At 37.3% G+C, this 18,075-nt stretch overlaps 2 protein-coding genes across 3 annotated transcripts; both read right to left on the reverse strand.

Moving 5' to 3' along the window:
- Positions 1 to 2,882: 2,882 nt before the first annotated feature.
- Positions 2,883 to 12,603, reverse strand: stpg4 (sperm-tail PG-rich repeat containing 4). 2 transcript variants are annotated; one of them, XM_048205614.1, is made up of 7 exons: positions 11,691 to 12,603; positions 11,027 to 11,083; positions 10,267 to 10,521; positions 9,916 to 9,980; positions 7,175 to 7,220; positions 4,567 to 4,671; positions 2,883 to 4,367 (listed from the first exon to the last, which is right to left on the reverse strand). In XM_048205614.1, exons 1-7 carry the CDS (start codon positions 11,739 to 11,741, stop codon positions 4,257 to 4,259), a joined length of 690 nt encoding a protein of 229 aa, XP_048061571.1. In that variant the 5' UTR covers positions 11,742 to 12,603; the 3' UTR covers positions 2,883 to 4,256. The 2 variants fall into 2 exon arrangements, 1 of the variants encoding a protein (XP_048061571.1); XR_007186868.1 differs by having other exon boundaries at positions 4,324 to 4,367; positions 4,567 to 5,310.
- Positions 12,604 to 12,753: 150 nt separating this feature from the next.
- Positions 12,754 to 17,815, reverse strand: calm2a (calmodulin 2a (phosphorylase kinase, delta)). The gene is made up of 6 exons (XM_048205616.1): positions 17,686 to 17,815; positions 16,730 to 16,760; positions 14,449 to 14,592; positions 14,260 to 14,366; positions 14,040 to 14,175; positions 12,754 to 13,833 (listed from the first exon to the last, which is right to left on the reverse strand). Exons 1-6 carry the CDS (start codon positions 17,686 to 17,688, stop codon positions 13,805 to 13,807), a joined length of 450 nt encoding a protein of 149 aa, XP_048061573.1. The 5' UTR covers positions 17,689 to 17,815; the 3' UTR covers positions 12,754 to 13,804.
- Between the last annotated feature and the right edge of the window lie 260 nt (positions 17,816 to 18,075).

Here is an 18,075-nt window from a genome sequence, read left to right on the forward strand (position 1 = left end):
AGGAAGAGGTCATAGTTACAATGTTTGTTTTAACGGCACAAATCGAGCATAAATGAACGACACCGGTTTCGTGCGATTTAGACAAAGTGGGGTGGGGAATGACGTCACAGCTCCCGAATTATATTTGTTATATCTGTCCAATGAAAAAAATTGTTAGTATTTGTTTTAACGGCACAAACCAGCACAAATCGAGCACAAACGAATGGCACCGGTTTGAAGCGACTTGATCGACATGGAGTGGATAATGACGTCACACGACCAAAAAATAATGCTCAATATCTCAAACACCAAACCAGCACAAATGTTCGTTTTTGAATGACATAGTTTTGGGGATTCTTTTGTTTTATTAGGTGCCAACTTCACGAGGTTACACACACTTATACAGACCAGTTTTTTTGTAATTTATTGAATAATTTCTTAAATTATTTATACTTTTTATGCTAGATCTATTTTTTTCTGTTTATGGTAGTTGAGGCAGAATCATGACTGACAAAATTGTTCAGATCAAAATCAAACTCAAAATGATTAACCAAAATTGTGCCACTTAGCACATCTTCCAGATAGTTATGTTTAGCAGTGTCCAAAACCATTTCAATCTGACTCTGATCCATTGTATAAAATTATTGGGTAATGTTAATTCCGTACATGCAGGTCATCACTAATGAGAGTGTTTGTAATGTTCCTGCTCATTTGTTTATTCACCTGGATTGATTATGTGCTAATGAAAGAGGTGATCACCGTCCTGAGAAAACCTTCTCTCTCAGGTTTCACTCTTGTGTGTGTGTGTGTGTGTGTGTGTGTGTGTGTGTGTGTGTGTGTGTGTGTGTGTGTGTGTGTGTGTGTGTGTGTGTCACTGTCCCTGACTCTCTGGTTACTCACAGGTGGCAGGCCAAGCCAGCCCTGCTACTCCTGCTCAGACTGGGGCAGGACTCTGGAGTCGTGGAAGGTCAGGTGTCCAGACTGAGTTACAGCCCTGACAGCTGGTTGCCCACAGATTGATGGGTTTCTTTTTTGATAAAGAATGAATGAAGGTATGATGATGGAAAATGACACAAAACTTTAGGTAAAATTAAAATATTAAAAAAAAAAAAAAATTAGAATAGAAAAACTCATTCAAATTATGAATAAAAACTATATCTAACTCAATTACTAAAATAACACAATCTGACTAACCAATTATGCAGCACATTTCAGCAAGAATTGTTTTATTAATCTGTCATAATGTGATACAGTTATAGAGGGAATTGGGCAAACTATTTTAATCCCAACAACATAGCCACAGATCACACTATAGCAGAGAAAATTGAGATGAAAAATGGCCATTAAAACAATAGTTTTTGGAACTAACTTTCAACAAATTATGATACGACCACTTTTAATGTGCACTGAATTAGCTTCAGTAACCATATCATGAGTATTCAAGGTCGCCTTGCATTCACCCTCACATTAGTTATGCTCAATCAGTTGATGTTCTAAGGATGGACAAGTTTATTGCACTGTTCATATTTCACAAACAATAGTAGCCTACATCTCCCACTGTCCTGATCCCAGACCATCCTCTTTAAAGTATTATGAGTCATATAATAGACCTGTGATGTAGTACCAGCACCTGTCCATTGCAATGTAAAATGATACGAGGCCTCCAGCCACTTTTGTCTTGCGTGATATTGACTCTGAACATGACCCTGTTAGAAAAGACTTGATTGCATGAAGCCCTACAGCGTCACCTGACTGCACACTAGTCTCACTCGTTCACATTCTATTTTGGGAAGAATGGAAATGGTCACTATTTTAGCTGCGCAATAACACTTACTAGCTTATCTTGGGTAGTGTATACTAATTTTGTACTGACTTTGTGCAGTTATTGATTTGACACCAATGGTTTTCCTTTTATAAACAACAGCATCAGCAGTATAATAAAAATGTTTAAATAAATCCAATAGTGTGACGCTGAATGGAAGAGGAACCAGCGTGATGAATCCAATATTCAACCAGATGGAACTGGATTAAATCATTTGAATGTTCTGATCCAATCTGACTTCTGACCTGTAATGCTGCCTGTGCCTGAATCATAATCATACAGTGTTCATTTGTTGGCCAGAGGAGAACTGGCCCCCCGACTGAGCTTGATTTATCCCAAGGGTTTTTTTTTTCCTCCATTTTGTCACCTGTTGGAGTTTGGGTTCCTTGCTGCTGTCGCCTCTTACTTACTTAGTTGGGGATACTTAATATTCAACAATATTACTGATCTGCCTGCAACGTGTGTGAACTGAATTGAACTGGACAATGACACTATTTTCTTTTAGAGCTGCTGTACAGCCAAAATTATGTTTCCTGCTATCACTGTAATGCTGCTTTGAAAAACACTCTACATAAATAAAGGTGACGTGAGGAAAACAAAGAAATAAATGAACACAGAGAGTAACTATTTACCATTAACAACCTCAAACAGAAGAAAACTGGGAAAACTGAGGGTTTATATACACAGAGATGACAATCAACAGAACAAGAAACAGGTGTGTAACTAATCAGAAACCATAGCAACGAACAATGAAACAATGAAATGACAACTCAAGGAAAATGAAACTAAATACGATCGTTACAATTATATAATGTTCATTTTATTTATTTATTTATTTTTTCAAATTGCTCTACCAATAGTTTTAGTAATTAAAGGTAAATTCAGTAGTTCTTTATCTAGTGTTATCATCGCCATTCTTCATGTATTTCAATGTCACCATGAAATCAAAATTGACATTCTTATTTTTTATTGAATTTTGCAGTATTTATTAAAATGATTTATCCTTGCATTTCATTATTTTCTTTCTTTTTTTAATTCTTGCGCTCTTGTAATCTTTAATCAAAATAACTTCCCTCTTGCAATGACGTGTTTACTGGCATGAGGGGGGACAACCTGTCACTCTCATGAGATCGACCAATAGCAAACAACAATGATCCAACAATCCAATAAATTTCCGATAGACAAAATCAAGTCCCGCCCTACATTTTTTTCTTGTTCAAGAAGCCGTTTCACTCATATATACGACACAATAAGGAAGAAAGGACTATTGCAACTTCCATTTCATGCCAACTTTAAGTACCAATACACAAGGTGTGCTGCCATCTTTCGCCATGATGAGTTTTATGCACTAGCAAGTTATAGAGGGTGATTTGCACAATAATTAATTCCCTTACATGTCCAACAATTTGGGCTACTCAGGATTTTCTTTCTTCAAATCTTTCCACCTTGTTTATGTCGCACTGATGTTCACATTCTTTTTTTTTTTTGTCTTTGACGGTTATTCTGTCTTCTCGTTTCAGAACTTTTCTGCTTCTCGGGCCTGATTCTCCCATTGGCTCGGCTCGTAAGGCACAATAATGTGTTCCGTTGCCTGATTTTCACTTTTCGTATCAGTAAACAACACTACACTACTAACATATGTTTAGTAAAACAGCGTGGGTCATTTATAATTAAAATACTTTTTATAGAATACTATTATGAGTACAGTCTTCATCTCATGTGACTGTACAACATTCATATGACTCTTCACAAAAACACAATATATTTCTTAATGCGTACAACTTTTTAAATTAGCACCAAACAACTGAATGCACTTTTAAGCATTTTGTATTAAATGAGAAAAATGGGAAATTTATGCATTTTTTTACTCATGACCTCAGACTTTTGGACCATACAGTAACTATATAGATTACATTTATTTCTTAGATATATAAATATAGGCCTATACAACCCACATATGCATTATAATTAATGTCAGCAGAATTATTCAGGACCTCGACAATAGGGTTAATCTAGCTATTGTGCGAGAGTGTTGTAAACAGCAGTTTTATTGTGTGACAATGATCTCTTTGTTCAGGCTGAATGAATTATGTGAGTGTGAGAATCATCACAAAGCTTCGTGCATTATATGGGCTGCCACACAGTCAGCTCATGACATAACAGAGATAGTATTTAGAGATAGCAGAGATAGATTTTTTTTTAAAATCAAATCACTGTTAATATCACAATGTTGTTTCAATGTCATTTCATAAAGATCTTGATAAAATGTATATATATTTTGTTAACCTTTTTACAACAATTTAGGATTAAACATTAACATATTTGACATTATTTCAACCATATTTCAACAAGGTCAGTCACATGCCAGCTAGCAACACCCTACTTTCAAAAGAATGGGAAATATTACTAGAAGGAATACATATGGGAAGGTCAAAAACAAACAGGAGGGCAAAGTTCATGGTGTGTTCCGAAAAAGGAGGTCATAGGCCCAGTCAACTTTGACCTCAGTGCTGAGCCGTTGGCTTTTGTGCCACGTGGGCTCATACACACCTGGGCCAGGAGTTCCCTGCCAAAAAAGTAAAAATAGTAAAGGTGAGACTTTTAGCCCCGTTTCATTTAATAACATGCACATTCATTCCATTTATGATGATAAATATACTGATTTTAGTGTTGTAAATTGATGACCCAAGACTAGTTTTGCTGTTGTAAGACTTAATCTATGGTTGTAGAGCTTGTTATCAAACAGGCATAGAAATGGAGCTCACCGAGTGGACACTGTACAGCCGTGGTACTGTAGACCTAAAGCAGGAAGTGACTGCAATGCCTGTGCTTGGCCTTGGGTTGTAATGTCCAGGCGCTGGTCCTTCCTTCTGAATCCATTAATGGAAGTCAAGTCAACAAAAGAAAAATTCAAATTTAATTTAATTAACCAGGTGATGAAATAGTTCACCCAAAAAAATGTCATTTTATGGACCATTTATGGACCTTATTAATTTAAATAGCCATCCACTTTCATTATATGCAAAAAATAGCTTGGACATTCTGATAAACATCCCCTTTTGTGTTTCACAAGCTGAAACATTCCTTTAGATTGTAAAATCAAATTAGTGTGCTCCAAAAAAGCAATATGACAACCTGAGCTTAACTGTACAATCACAGATATAGGCCTATTTATGTGCTTTCAAAGGCGTAGTTGAGAAGAAGCGCTTCCACTGCTCAACGCCTGTGCTACAGAAGCTGTCTGCTATCATTACATGCCATTTGATTCCACCGGCGGCCTCACTTGATCCAGCTGGCCTGTGCAGTGGTGTGTGTGGCAGGTTGAGCAGTGCCGGAGGTGTTAATGCTGGCCACATGGGAACTCGCTTCCCTCTGTCTGCTTGTTCATGAGGTCAACTTCCGATGGTTTTAAAGGCATCAGGCCGTTGGGCATTTCTTCTATGGGACGGCCAGCCAGCTCGACATTCCCATGGATAAGAGTGGATAGCTGTGTGCCATACTGCACATGTCTGAAAAGGCACTGAGCTATTATTTCATTAAGGGTATGACTCCTGTCCAGAAAAGCCAGATTCAACACCCTCCAACACAAGCTACTCACAACTCAGCAAAGAAAAATAGGATATTAATATGTATATAAAAAGCTTTCTCTGTATTTTCAAATACCTTAAGGGTTAGTTCACCAAAAAATGAAATTTCTTACATTAATTACTTCACCCTCATGTCCTTCCACACCCGTAAGACCTTCGCTCATCTTCGGAACACAAATTAAGATATTTTTGATGAAATCTGAGAGGTATATGACTCGTCCATAGACAGCAATATAATCACCACTTTCAAGGTCCAGAAAGGTATTAAAGACATTGTTAAAACGGTCGACATGAGTACAGCGGTTCAACCTTAATTTTATGAAGAGATGAGAATAATTTTTGTGCGCGAAAACAAAACAAAAATAACGACTTTATTCAACAATCTCTTCTCCTCCCGAGTCATATACCTCTCGGATTTCATCAAAAATATCTTAATTTGTGTTCCAAAGATGAACAAAGATTTTACGGGTTTGGAATGACATGAGGGTAAGTATTTTAAGCATTTTTGGGTCAACTAACCCTTTAAGGTGAACCTGTGAAAACTACCCAGGATTGAAAAATCTGTACCTTCTAGACATCAATGCGATTGAATGGAAAACAAAGAGAGAAAAAGAAGCTTACACTTTTTTCCTGATCAAAAAATACCACAGTAATCTCAAATCTCAAGTCTCTTATTGAGTTTCAAAGAAAATATATAAAACTGTGCTCACTGCTCAAATTTGCTAGGATAGCAGAGATTTCAATATGTCTCTATCATTTCTCATCAAATTATCTGAACTATGCAATCCACATTCATTTTATAGCTTGATATGCTTACTTTACGCAAAACAAGTGAGTATATTTATGAGTGAGTCATTGAATCATTCAATCAACTGATTGAAAAGAAGCCAGTCTGCAGGCTGTTGCAGCCGACAAATTTCAAAATTGTGTGGTGTACGATGAGCACAGATTCCAGTTTTTAGCTTCAGATGATTTCATCCAGTCAGAGGATATCAAACATGTTTGATATTTTGAGCTGATTTTGGAACATATATTGTTTTAATTTTTCTTGGGCAACAAGTCACGCTTCTGTACGAGTTTAGCCAATCATGCTGAGAATTCCGGGCCGAGAATGGTTTGTAATCGTGCTATACCAGGTTCAAGTAGAAATTTGAGCCTCACCGTTCTTAGAATTGTTCGGCCCGATGGTGGAAAAGCATCTTTTGTTGTGTTCTGAACAACTTTGAAGTGTGGTCGTGTATGATCCTCAGTCATTTAGCGTATGATGCGCAGTCTTTCTCTATAACCATTTAAGTCGGCAAGTGTATGACGCCTAGTGTTTTAAAATCTGTTCAGATTTTAAAAGTCTTGTATGTATTCTGGCCTTAAGCTATGGAAGATCAGCCTCTGAGTAATACAATTTGCCTGTTTGCTCTTGATCTGTCATCTTAAGAATAAGCTTGAGGTTTCTTTGCTACTTAACCTTTGACAAAACACTTGTCTTACATGAAACGACACCCTTCTACAACCACACAAAGCCCTAATGTTCACCCTAATGAGACCCAGAGGATGATTTAGCATCCTCACTTTTCCGTCAACACCAGACAGCTGCCAGAACAGCTCGAATAACCAGCCAACACTGCCACTGAAGCCACGGTTCATGAGGTCCAACACTGATGCGCAGCAGTGAAACTAACTCACTGGAATGTACGTGCTTTACAAAACATTCTGTGGTAAAACAGGCAAAGCATTTAATATACCCATAATAGGTTAGACTATATTATTCACACTGAAACTGGACACTTACCGGGAGAAAGCTGACCCTCTGTACAGCTGATCGGAACATCACGTGTCTGCAATAAGAGACGAGTGTCATAAGAGAAGACAATAAAATAGTGCAGACAGGGTGGAGGAGAGGAAAGAGTCGCCAAACACAGGTGAAACACTTCAGGCCACAACAATAAGGATTCTTCTATTTGTTTAATCAGGCTAGTGCTTCAGATTTGTGCTCTACTCATACTTTCATTGGTCCCACCACAAAAATAATACTTTTTGTTTTTCATTTGTGTTAGAAAGAAATGGCTAGTTGCCATGTGACCTTCTCTAAGTCACAGTGGTGTGAAATACTGTATTTCACACTTTTGTGTAACTAGTGTACTATTGAAACTAAATACTTCTACTTTTACTCATACATTCAATTTCAGTTTTGATGTAAAACATTTCACTGGTCATTATGATGTAAATCTGTCCTCTTATTTCCTCTTATTTATTAGGAAAATCTCCCGTTTCTTGATTTCATCAGTACATTTCCAAAGCTAAGAAAAATACTTTTTACTTTAAACACTTAAGCACAATTAAATTGTGCAAACATATTTACTTTCACTCAAGTGTGTTGGCTATGTATGTTGAAATGATTAATTTTACACAACAACTGAAATAATTACTGAACTAACTAAAATGATTGTAAGGTAAAATAATTATAATTAAAATAATTAAATGGGTCATGACATTGATTTATTTTGATATTTATTGATTTTAAAATGTTCCTTGACATTCACTTATAATGTTAATAAAGTTTTTTGCACAAGAAAATATATAAGCATGCAAAAAAAGATTATTTTCAACCTTCATTCTGACACTTGTCTAAAATTATCCGTTTTGAAGGGCCACTCACTGTTTTGAAAACATTATTCATATAAAACCATAATTTACAGACTAAGCACTATGAAATCATTTACTTACGGTTTGTGATGCAGCTGCATTCAGATTCAATACAGTTGGCTGCTTCATTTTGCAAAACAAAATGCTCCGAACAAACATATAATCCTCCGACCCCAAACCTTAACCCTATCTTTAAAACAATGCAAATATAGTGTTGGTAGCGCAATCTGATAAGTAGCATTTTTTGTCAAGACACCTGTTCGGCATTAAAATAAACCATCCACTTGTTTCCTGTCACAAGACGAAGAAGATGAAGATGAAGGTACACAGGATCCAATACGATACAATACAATAAACAAAGGACCATACAGAAGGTTTAACAGTGCGCATGTGTGAAACGGGTAACGCAACACGCAAACATCGACCGACATTGAAGGGTGAAACAGAGTAACTTAAACACACCAGTGATGATGAGATGATAATGAACAAGTGTAATGATTTGATGAGTGTCCATAACAACTGAAGACTTGGCGGGAAACTAAGACAAAGAAACACATGTGACTGATGCAAATAAACTGAAAGTGTGATAACCACTTAAGTTTCTTTTTACCAAAAATCTTGAAGTTGAATACATGTTATATGTCAATTAAACGTTTTTGTTTTTTTCCACAAAAGTAGTAGCAAATAATTTTCTGTAATAGCTGGAAATAATGCAGCTGTAAAGTAATGATTTTAAATTAAAAACTTTTACTGGAAGACAATGAAATACTCTGATTATAATTTTGAACCCCTTTTAATTGATGCTTCCATCACTAGTTCAACAAAAGTTCAACAAAACCTCATCAATGTCAACCAACCTGATAAATTCACATTGCTTATTTAAATCAGCAGAATTTTCAAGAACAGTGTTCAGTTTAGTACATCACAGAAAGCCAAATGTCAAAGGGACAGTTCGACCAAAAAAAAATTCTGTCATCAATTACTCACCCTCATGTCATTCAAAACCCATAAGACTTTTGTTCATCTTTGGAACACAAATGAAGATCTTTTTGATTAAATCTGAGAGCTCTCTGTCCCTCCATTGACAGTTATGCAACTACTACTTTAACGCTTCAAAAAGTTCATAAAGAGATCGTAAAACATAAACATTCATAAACTCGCACATCAGTTGTGGTAAACGGAAGCTCAAGCATGTTCACTTGACGTGCAAGAGTCAATGAGATTCGTTCTCGTGTGTTACACAGCACGTTTGAGATTCTGTCCGCAAGAGGTTTGTTCTTGTGCGTCAAGCAGGTTTGTTTGAGCTTCTGTTTATGTTCACTGATCAATGTTCATATGTGAATAAAAGCCTAAATTAAATCTGTTCATCACATAAAGTGATGAGTCTCTTTACAAAATTTGGACTAAACCACTCAATTCATATGGATTAGTTTTACAATCTCTATATGAACTTTTTGAAGCGTCAATTGGTAGTTGCATAGCTGTCAATGGAGGGACAGAAAGCTCTCAGATTTTATTAAAAAGATCTTCATTTGTGTTTTGAAGATGAATGAAAGTCTTACGGGTTTGGAATGACATGAGGGTGAGTAATTAATGACAGAATTTTCATTTTTGGGTAATCTGTCTCTTTAAGTCTGTATAAAACACATGTATTTGAGCAACAAGTACAAAGGCAAGGGAAAATCACAACTCTCTGACACTGGCCCCGGGTCATTGGACCATCCTTATTGTTGAGGCTTGCATTAAAGCATCTGAGGGCTGTTTTCTGAACTGCCTAAGGTTAAGGAAGAAGCGGAGAATGAGATGGAAAAGCATTGCCGAGCTGCAGTGTGTGATGTTCTCTGACTAGCCTTGTGTGAAAGTGTGCTGAGCGTGAGGGCTACTCACTTGCAGGGTGATTTGGGGACAGGCTTCTCCGTAACATCATACTGACCGGGTGACAGGTTAATATCCTGTGTTAAACACACACAAACACTGACATATCAACCAATTGTTTTGACATAATCGAAGGTGAGAGCCTTACTCCAGCCACTGATATCAGAAAAATATTTTGCTTTTGTTTTTAGTATCAGTCACCAAAAAAATTAATCGAATGGCATGTAACACTAAACTGATATGTACACCAAATGGAATGTAAGACAGTATGTTAAACTGATTTCAAGGCTGTAAGCACCTTGAGGAACATTTGATTGCTTTTAGATTATTGGTGTGATGTCCCGTTCATTGTGACTGACTAACCTTATCTCTGAGGCCTAAAGTGTGGTTGTCAGGTCTGGGGCAGTTTTTGAAAGAGTAAGTTGCCTGGTGCCGCAGAGCCTCATTGGTTGAGTCAGTAATGTTATATGCTCCGGGCAACAGCAGATCTCCTCGACGTACGGTCGACATGAGTGTGTTTCGCCCGGGGCCCTTGAAGCTGTACGTCTTAGGCACCGGGTTCAGTCCTGTCTCCTCTATGAAGTCTCGGATGTGGTAACTGCCAGGAATGGGATAATTCTGGTGGTAGAAAAAGGAGACCTCTTTTACGCCGGTTTCACATTTACATAATTTCTGGCTTACTACAATGAGTATGACCATTAGTAACAGTTTATTACAACAAACATAAACATTGTGAAATCATCCAAATGGCTATTAATACATATAGAGCCCAAACTGCTTAAATCATCTGGAGTAAAAGCATAATTGTATTGATTGATAGGTTTAAGTGCATTTTCATAATTTTTATTATTACAAAAATAGGTTGTTCTTGCAGCTGTTTACACAGTGCTGCTTATGAAGGCAGTGTGAAAGCTGTAACCTGTTAATATGAGCATCAAAATAAATAAAAAAAGCTACTTTCATGAGCGATGTGTAACAGGCCTTATTTTTTAAGACAGAGGCCATTTGTACACCAAAAGTACACTTCATCATATTGTGTTTGTCATTAAATAAATTTGTTTCAGAACAAGTATTCTTGTTACTTTTACATCCATGGCTGGATCTTTCATAAAACATCACCTACCTTAATAGTGTTTCTCCACCAACCACTTCTGTCAGTGTACGTTTCTTCTTTATGTTTCTGAAAAAGAAAAATCACTGATCACTAAAAGGATACAGTATATGCACTACTGTTTGTGGTTGGTACGATTCTGTTATGTTCACCAAGGCTGGATTTATTTTATCAAAAATAAAGTAAAAACAGCAATATTGTAAAGTATTATTACAATTTTCTGTATTTTTAAAATGTAATTTATTCCTGTGAGGGCAAGGCTGAATTCTTAGCAGTCATTTCAGCATCATTACTCCAGTCTTCAGTGTCACATGATCCTTCAGAAATCATTCTAATATTCTGATTTGGTGTCTTAAGAAACATTTCTTATTATTACGAATATTGTACTGCACTTGAACTGTGATACATATTGTACAGGAATCTTTGATGAAAAACAGCATTTATTTGGAAAAAAAAATCAAAACACTGACCCCAAACCTTTGAATGGTTGTGTTAACGCTGATCTAACCCTAATCAAACACACCTGAACAAGTTAACGGAGGTCTTCAGGATTACTAGAATACTGGACGGTGTGTTTGATAAGGGTTGGAACTAAACCCCTCAAACTCTGTGGGCCTGAAGATCCCTGCTCTATAAAGAAATAGTTCTTGTGTAATTCTGATGCACCAAAACTTACCCCATCTATACATTTTCCTTTGGGTAATGTTTTCTCTCTTCCTGTGGCCATAGTTCTGTCGATCCTGATTGTCTTCTGTAACAGACACCTCAACAACAACAAGCGTTGCTTAGATACTAATACTATTAACTATTAATCGAGAGTACTGGATACACAAGTTTCTGCTATTTGTTTGCTCTCTGATTCATTATTTACATTTACTGAATTTGTTTCATATTGAAAAAAAATGCTCAACGAGTTTGTTCATCAAATTCTCTGATCAAAAATCTAAAATTTCATACATATTTTTCAAGGCCAAGTTATTCTGAGCTGCTATCCACAATTATTGTACTCTGTACTTTTGTACTGTATGTATACATACGTATGTCTGTTTTAATTTCTCCTAAGGTATTAAATTAAACGAGTTCAATTAATCTGAGTTGCACAATAAATTTCCCATGCTTTGAATGGGATCTATCTAGGCGACACAAAATAAAATGAGTTTTATTATTTCTATCATGTAAGAGGCATATGACACATCCATTTGTAAGGGTTTGTCACACATGAATAACACAGCAGAAGCTGTGAAGCAGGGAAGGCAGCTCTCTCTGGGAGTTTAGGGCAGAATGTTCTGCTCTGTTGCTAGGCGACCAGGAACACATGCTTCTAACAAGTATTTGAAGGGCCCAGTGTTTACTGTTTGTCAGAGCGGTCTCCTGTACCAGTGCACTTCAACGCTGACATACCATGAATAACAGCCATGCTTCACAGTTTACTGTTGTCATTTTAATAAGCTCTTGAACAAAAAAAATAAAATAAAATAAAAACAATCATCTCATACTTTTGTTCTGGATTGCCCAAAAAGCTCCTCCATTCTATTTCATGTGGAGAGATGCATGAAAGATACTTTATAGCTGTGTAATAACTATATTATAACTAATACAAACTATATTATAACTATTTTTACAGCATAAATACTCCAAACATGCATAAAAACCAACTACTGTAGCCACTGATAAACACAGCCAAACTTCTGAACAGAACAGACATATTCTCATGAGGAAAAGGATGACTTTTACAACAATTGTCATTCAAGATTACTTTAATGAGCTTTTTGTTTTTTGACATCGAGGCCACGCCCCAATCCTATCCTGTCAATACACACAGTACTTTGTCCAGCTGAGTCAGAGACGCATTGTATAATGATTTACAAATGAATAATCTTAACTATTACAATAAATATAGTAAACAACTTAATTAACGAAAATAGCATTTTCAAACTTCTAAAATCAGCTCTGGGATGCATAATGATTAACAGAAGAGCTTTTAATGAGAGGGTTAAATGATGCTTCGCAAACAAAGAAACTTTTCAATATGGGTAAATAGTCAATTTTATTGGAAAACAAATATACAACTTGGAATGGACTATCTGAGGCATGACAATGCCATTAAGCGGCTTTAAAAAAAAAAAAAAAAGAAAGAAAAAAGTAAAGAAAGAAAAAAAAAACTAATGTGAATAAGTGATTAAAACATTAAAAAGCACTGTAAGAATCAAACAAGTTCTTAGTATAGAACAGCAGATACAAAAAGAGTTTATGTACGAGTATCTTGTAGATACACCCGTGTCTTTTTCTTTTTTTTTTTTGCAGTAGTGCAATGTTGAGAAATTTCATATATATATATATATATATATATATATATATATATATATATATATATATATATATATATATATATATATATATATATATATAATATATTTTGTCCATAGTCCATGCAGAGTTACTCCTCTACATTGTTGCCATGCCAACGTCGCTGCCAGAAGACAACCAGCTGGCAGGTCTCCACTCTTGCTACGCACGAGGGGGGCAGACAGACGTGACGTGTACGTTTTTGCACGTCACAACCCCCTCTTCGCGGCAACAAGCACCTGATCGTGTAACTGCACCGCCACTCCAAAAAACACGATGACAGCAAAAGAAAGGGACATGAGGACTGAAGATCCTATGCAGTTTACATGCAGTTCCTTTGGACAGCCGGGAGGAGGAAGGGGGGGGGGACTTAACATTTTACAGATAAATTAAACAGAAAAAAGGCAAATTATTTATAGAAGAGAGAGGATCTGTACAAGGCCTTCATTTCGCCGTCATCATCTGTACAAATTCTGTGGAAACAGAGAACGGGTTAGTCTGTTTCTGAACGATGACAAGATTTCTTACATGAACTAAAGATGCAGCCACGACTGCGTGATGTGCTGCAATCTTATTGATCCAAAAATCCCACTCCACATAACAGTATATTAAACAAAACATGTCCTGATAGGCTGTGATTGTGCATTTTAATGCAAAAACAACTTTTCAATCAGCTCACCTTCGTAGTTAACCTGTCCGTCTCCGTCAATGTCTGCTTCTCGGATCATCTCATCAACCTCTTCGTCGGTCAACTTCTCTCCAAGGTTTGTCATGACGTGACGCAATTCAGCTGCGCTGATGTAACCATTCCCATCCTAAAGTACAGGATATGTAGGTCAGTGACTGCACATGACTTTGTGAGCAACTAGTGTCTTATTCTGGAACTGGACAAGCTTTACCTTATCAAAGACACGGAATGCTTCTCTGATCTCCTCCTCGCTGTCTGTGTCTTTCATCTTCCTCGCCATCATGGTCAGGAACTCTGGGAAGTCTATCGTCCCATTTCCTAAGCAGAAAGCAAAAGAATTCAGATAAACCCCCAACTTTTACCATTCACTTGGATTGAGGATGCATGCGATCGTCCTTACCATCAGCATCCACTTCATTGATCATGTCTTGCAGCTCAGCCTCTGTTGGGTTCTGTCCGAGCGAGCGCATGACAGTACCCAGCTCCTTGGTTGTGATGGTGCCGTCACCATCCTTGTCAAAGAGTGAGAAAGCCTCTTTGAATTCTGTGAAGAGTGACAGATAAATGGAATAGGATATTGTATTAACAGAGTTTCCCAAAGATAAACAAACACCAAACACAAAAGACACACAGAGGAACCAGTGGGGCCAGTTCCAAAGAAGGGATGCCCAAATATACTTTACACACTCGCTTTCAAAACAAGCTCTCAGATATTAATGCAAAAGAAGCTTGAGCTCAACCATAGTGCATTTAAAGTTAAGATGAAACGTATGATTGTGCCAATTTACTTTAACATGCGTTTCCTGGTCTTATTGAATGATTTATCGGTGCCTGTTATTCTAAAGAACAAAAATCCCTTTATAATAGGGATGCATGATATATCGGCCACCATATCAGTATTGACCGATATATATTCATTTTTAATATTATCATTATTGGCCCAATAAGAAAAGTGCAACATGTATATATAAATATATTGGTCAATATATTGGTTATCGGCTTTCAAATATAAAGAATTATTGGTTATCGGCCAAAATTTTCATATCGGTGCATCCCTACTTTATAACCTTTTATTAAAATGTAATAGCTATGAAGCAACTCTTTTTGGCTGCTGTAATAAATCCTTGCATTTTCAACCAGGCTTTATTCTGAAAAGTAACACCTACTTTTACAATCCAACCAATTACTAATGGAAAGCAACATGTCCTGGCGTATATTCCCTCTCGCTCCGTCAAATGTCTGATTATTGGGGGGTTTTAATTGCAACAATTAAAAACTTAATTGTTGCAAATTAAGTTTCATGTTGACTTTAAAACTCAGGATCTGAAACTACTAGGCACGATAGTACAGTTAGGCAGTCCTTAAAAAAGCAGTTTGTCCATATTCATAATGAACACTGCATAGGGGAGGGGGGAAAAAAAATCTGCATTGCTACAGCAGTCTGTAATTACCCGTTTATTACACAAAGGCACACACAGGAAGAACATGTGTGACACCCAAACTAGAACAGGCTTGAACAACCACAGTGGAAAAAGTCCTAGATATCAATCCCTCTAAAGAGAAATGTGACATCTGTTTATGTAAAAACGCCACTGGCAGAAAAAACTGCCTGTTCTCGCATAAATGAAACCTCACCCTGCTTCTATGCAAACTATCAACTCTGAGGCCCCGTTTCTATGGAGATCCAGCACTGTGACCTCACTCTGTTCCTATGGAGACCCACTGAACCATATGGAGATCCAATGCTGTGACCCATTTGAGCGGATATAGGATCTAGACTTCAGAGCAGTATGGAAACACTGCTGTGACCTCACACGATCTCCAGGGAAACACACTTTGGAGACTATGTCTCGATGGACAAACCACCATGACCTCACTGTCACTATGGAGACAGACCACAATGACCTAAATGGTTTCAGAGCATTTCTGTTTGCGGTTCTCTATTGTAATAACACAACCATGATCAGAAACATTAGTCAAAGCAAAGTTGGTCGTGAAAGATTGAGGTTTTCACATTCCTTCTCTTTCAAAGTATGTAGAATAACACTAAACTTGCAGGGTGGTCTTTGCACGCGATGCCAGAAATATGAATTTCAGATCACCTAAAAATGAAATAAAAATCATTTTATCATTTTATTTTATTTTAAAATAAAAGCACTATATAAACCATAAAAATTACCCTAAAAATTCCAAAACACCTTGGAAACGTATTATAACATCAAGAACAACACCAAAGTAACCCGTACAAGTCCATCATGATACTAGAATCTGCAGTATTAAGTCAGAAAAGACTCAAAGCAAACCAGCAGCCAGTGAAACTGTAACTTCACGTCAAAGCCATTGAGATGTTGAGTCCAGCAGGGGACACACCCTTGTTCCTCAGTGCCTGCAGTTACTAACTCTCTCCAATAGAGAAGGGCGTGATCATCAAAAACTACAACTAGCCACAGGAAATTACTCAATCACTTAGATTTAAAGTCTGCTGTTACACGCTTCCCACCACAACAACCTGCCCATTAATTTGGGGAATGTGTCCTGACCAAGTCTCAGGGCTCGCCATAAAAGGAAATAATATAAATCCATGGAGAGAGGTGGGGGGTGGGGGGTTGAAGAGGGGAAACCACGGGAATCCACACCACTGACCATGTGCCAATGGACGGAAGGGGGGGGGGATGTCTTACCGGCAATCTGTTCTTCTGTCAACTGGTCAGCCTGCAAAGGAGAAAAAGAGAAGACGTTCAATTGAAACCAATGATGACACCGCGTATTAAGCATTGGGGGACACTAATCTAATCATTTAAGAACAAACCATTAAAAAAAAAACTATATTGGTCAACCGTTAATTTTAATATTGGTGGTGACATGTCTGGGGGAACCATAAGGATCTGATTTACTTCTATTAAAAGGAACAATTCACCCCAAAATTTGATGTTGGACAGAAAGACAGCCTCAGTCTCCATTCACTTTCATTATGGGGGAAAAAAGATGGAATGAAAGTACGCGTCAGCGCTTAACATCTCCTTTTGTGTTCCAAAAGAGAAAGTCAACCAGTTTTATGGGTTTATAACCACATGAGACTGAATAAATGACTATTTTCATTTTGGGGAGAACTTTCCCTTTAACGCTAACTGCAGAAGGTGGCGCAGTCCCTCTCCACTGCTCATAAAAGCCTTTTACTGCTTTATTCATGAAGAGAACATTGAATTAAAAGGACCACAGGAGTCCAATGCTTTCCATATGCGTGTTTGATAATGAGCACATATTTAAACATAAGCTTGTGCAAGAGAAATGCGCCATATTCGCAGCTGACGTGCCCCTTAAACTGTATTCGCTATCAATGAAGCTTTTTCAAGCTGTTGCTTTAAATTATTTCATGTTACAGCAAGAATTGAATATTTAACTGATATTCCCCTATGAAACTAAATGAATACGCATATATAAAACACAAGCAGAAGACTAACGTTACCTGTCATTAAACCATATCACTACCATACATTCAATGAAAATATATACAACTATTCAATACCAACGAACTGTATGCTGACTGTAACACGCATTATTTTATAAATGCGTTCTATAATAATGGCATTTTGCACCAAATAAACAGTGACATTAAGACATAACAGTTTTTACTCACCATCGCGTTCTTTTAACAGATGTATCTCCACACAGAACAACAGTCCGCAGCTGGCAAACAAACAGGATGCAATCATACAGGGCTTGTCGCGCCTTTAATGGTCGCTTATAAACCCCTCCCCCCTGCTTTTTCTCCATCCGCCAACACACTTCCTTCCCTATCAGAATCAGAAACGATCATCAAAAATGTCACAATTGTGATGCATGAGCCTGCAGTACAGAGTACCGAGGATTTATACGATAGCGACGTCTTAAAATCCTGAAAATGTATGCTATGCAGCGAGGGGTGCTTGTTTTGAGTGGAACTAGCTAACCGGCGGAGTCATACATTCTGCTAAAGTGTGATGCGTCAATCGCAGTACTGTACGTTATGGCCAAGAGAGGCGGCTTC

Source organism: Megalobrama amblycephala, linkage group LG10 (genome assembly GCF_018812025.1).
Source record: "Megalobrama amblycephala isolate DHTTF-2021 linkage group LG10, ASM1881202v1, whole genome shotgun sequence".
Taxonomy (NCBI): domain Eukaryota; kingdom Metazoa; phylum Chordata; class Actinopteri; order Cypriniformes; family Xenocyprididae; genus Megalobrama; species Megalobrama amblycephala.

What these genes read in the sequence shown, in the direction of transcription:
- stpg4 (XM_048205614.1), bottom strand. Translation starts at nt 11,741, where the DNA reads ATGGCCACAGGAAGAGAGAAAACATTACCCAAAGGAAAATGTATAGAT. An exon ending in GTCCCCAAATCACCCTGCAA is followed by an intron (nt 7,221 to 9,915) that starts GTGAGTAGCCCT and finishes CTCTTATTGCAG; the next exon opens with ACACGTGATGTTCCGATCAG. An exon ending in AGAGGGTCAGCTTTCTCCCG is followed by an intron (nt 4,672 to 7,174) that starts GTAAGTGTCCAG and finishes TAATGGATTCAG; the next exon opens with AAGGAAGGACCAGCGCCTGG.
- calm2a (XM_048205616.1), bottom strand. An exon ending in GACAGAAGAACAGATTGCCG is followed by an intron (nt 14,593 to 16,729) that starts GTAAGACATCCC and finishes CACTCTTCACAG; the next exon opens with AATTCAAAGAGGCTTTCTCA. An exon ending in CGGACAGGTTAACTACGAAG is followed by an intron (nt 13,834 to 14,039) that starts GTGAGCTGATTG and finishes CTGTTTCCACAG; the next exon opens with AATTTGTACAGATGATGACG.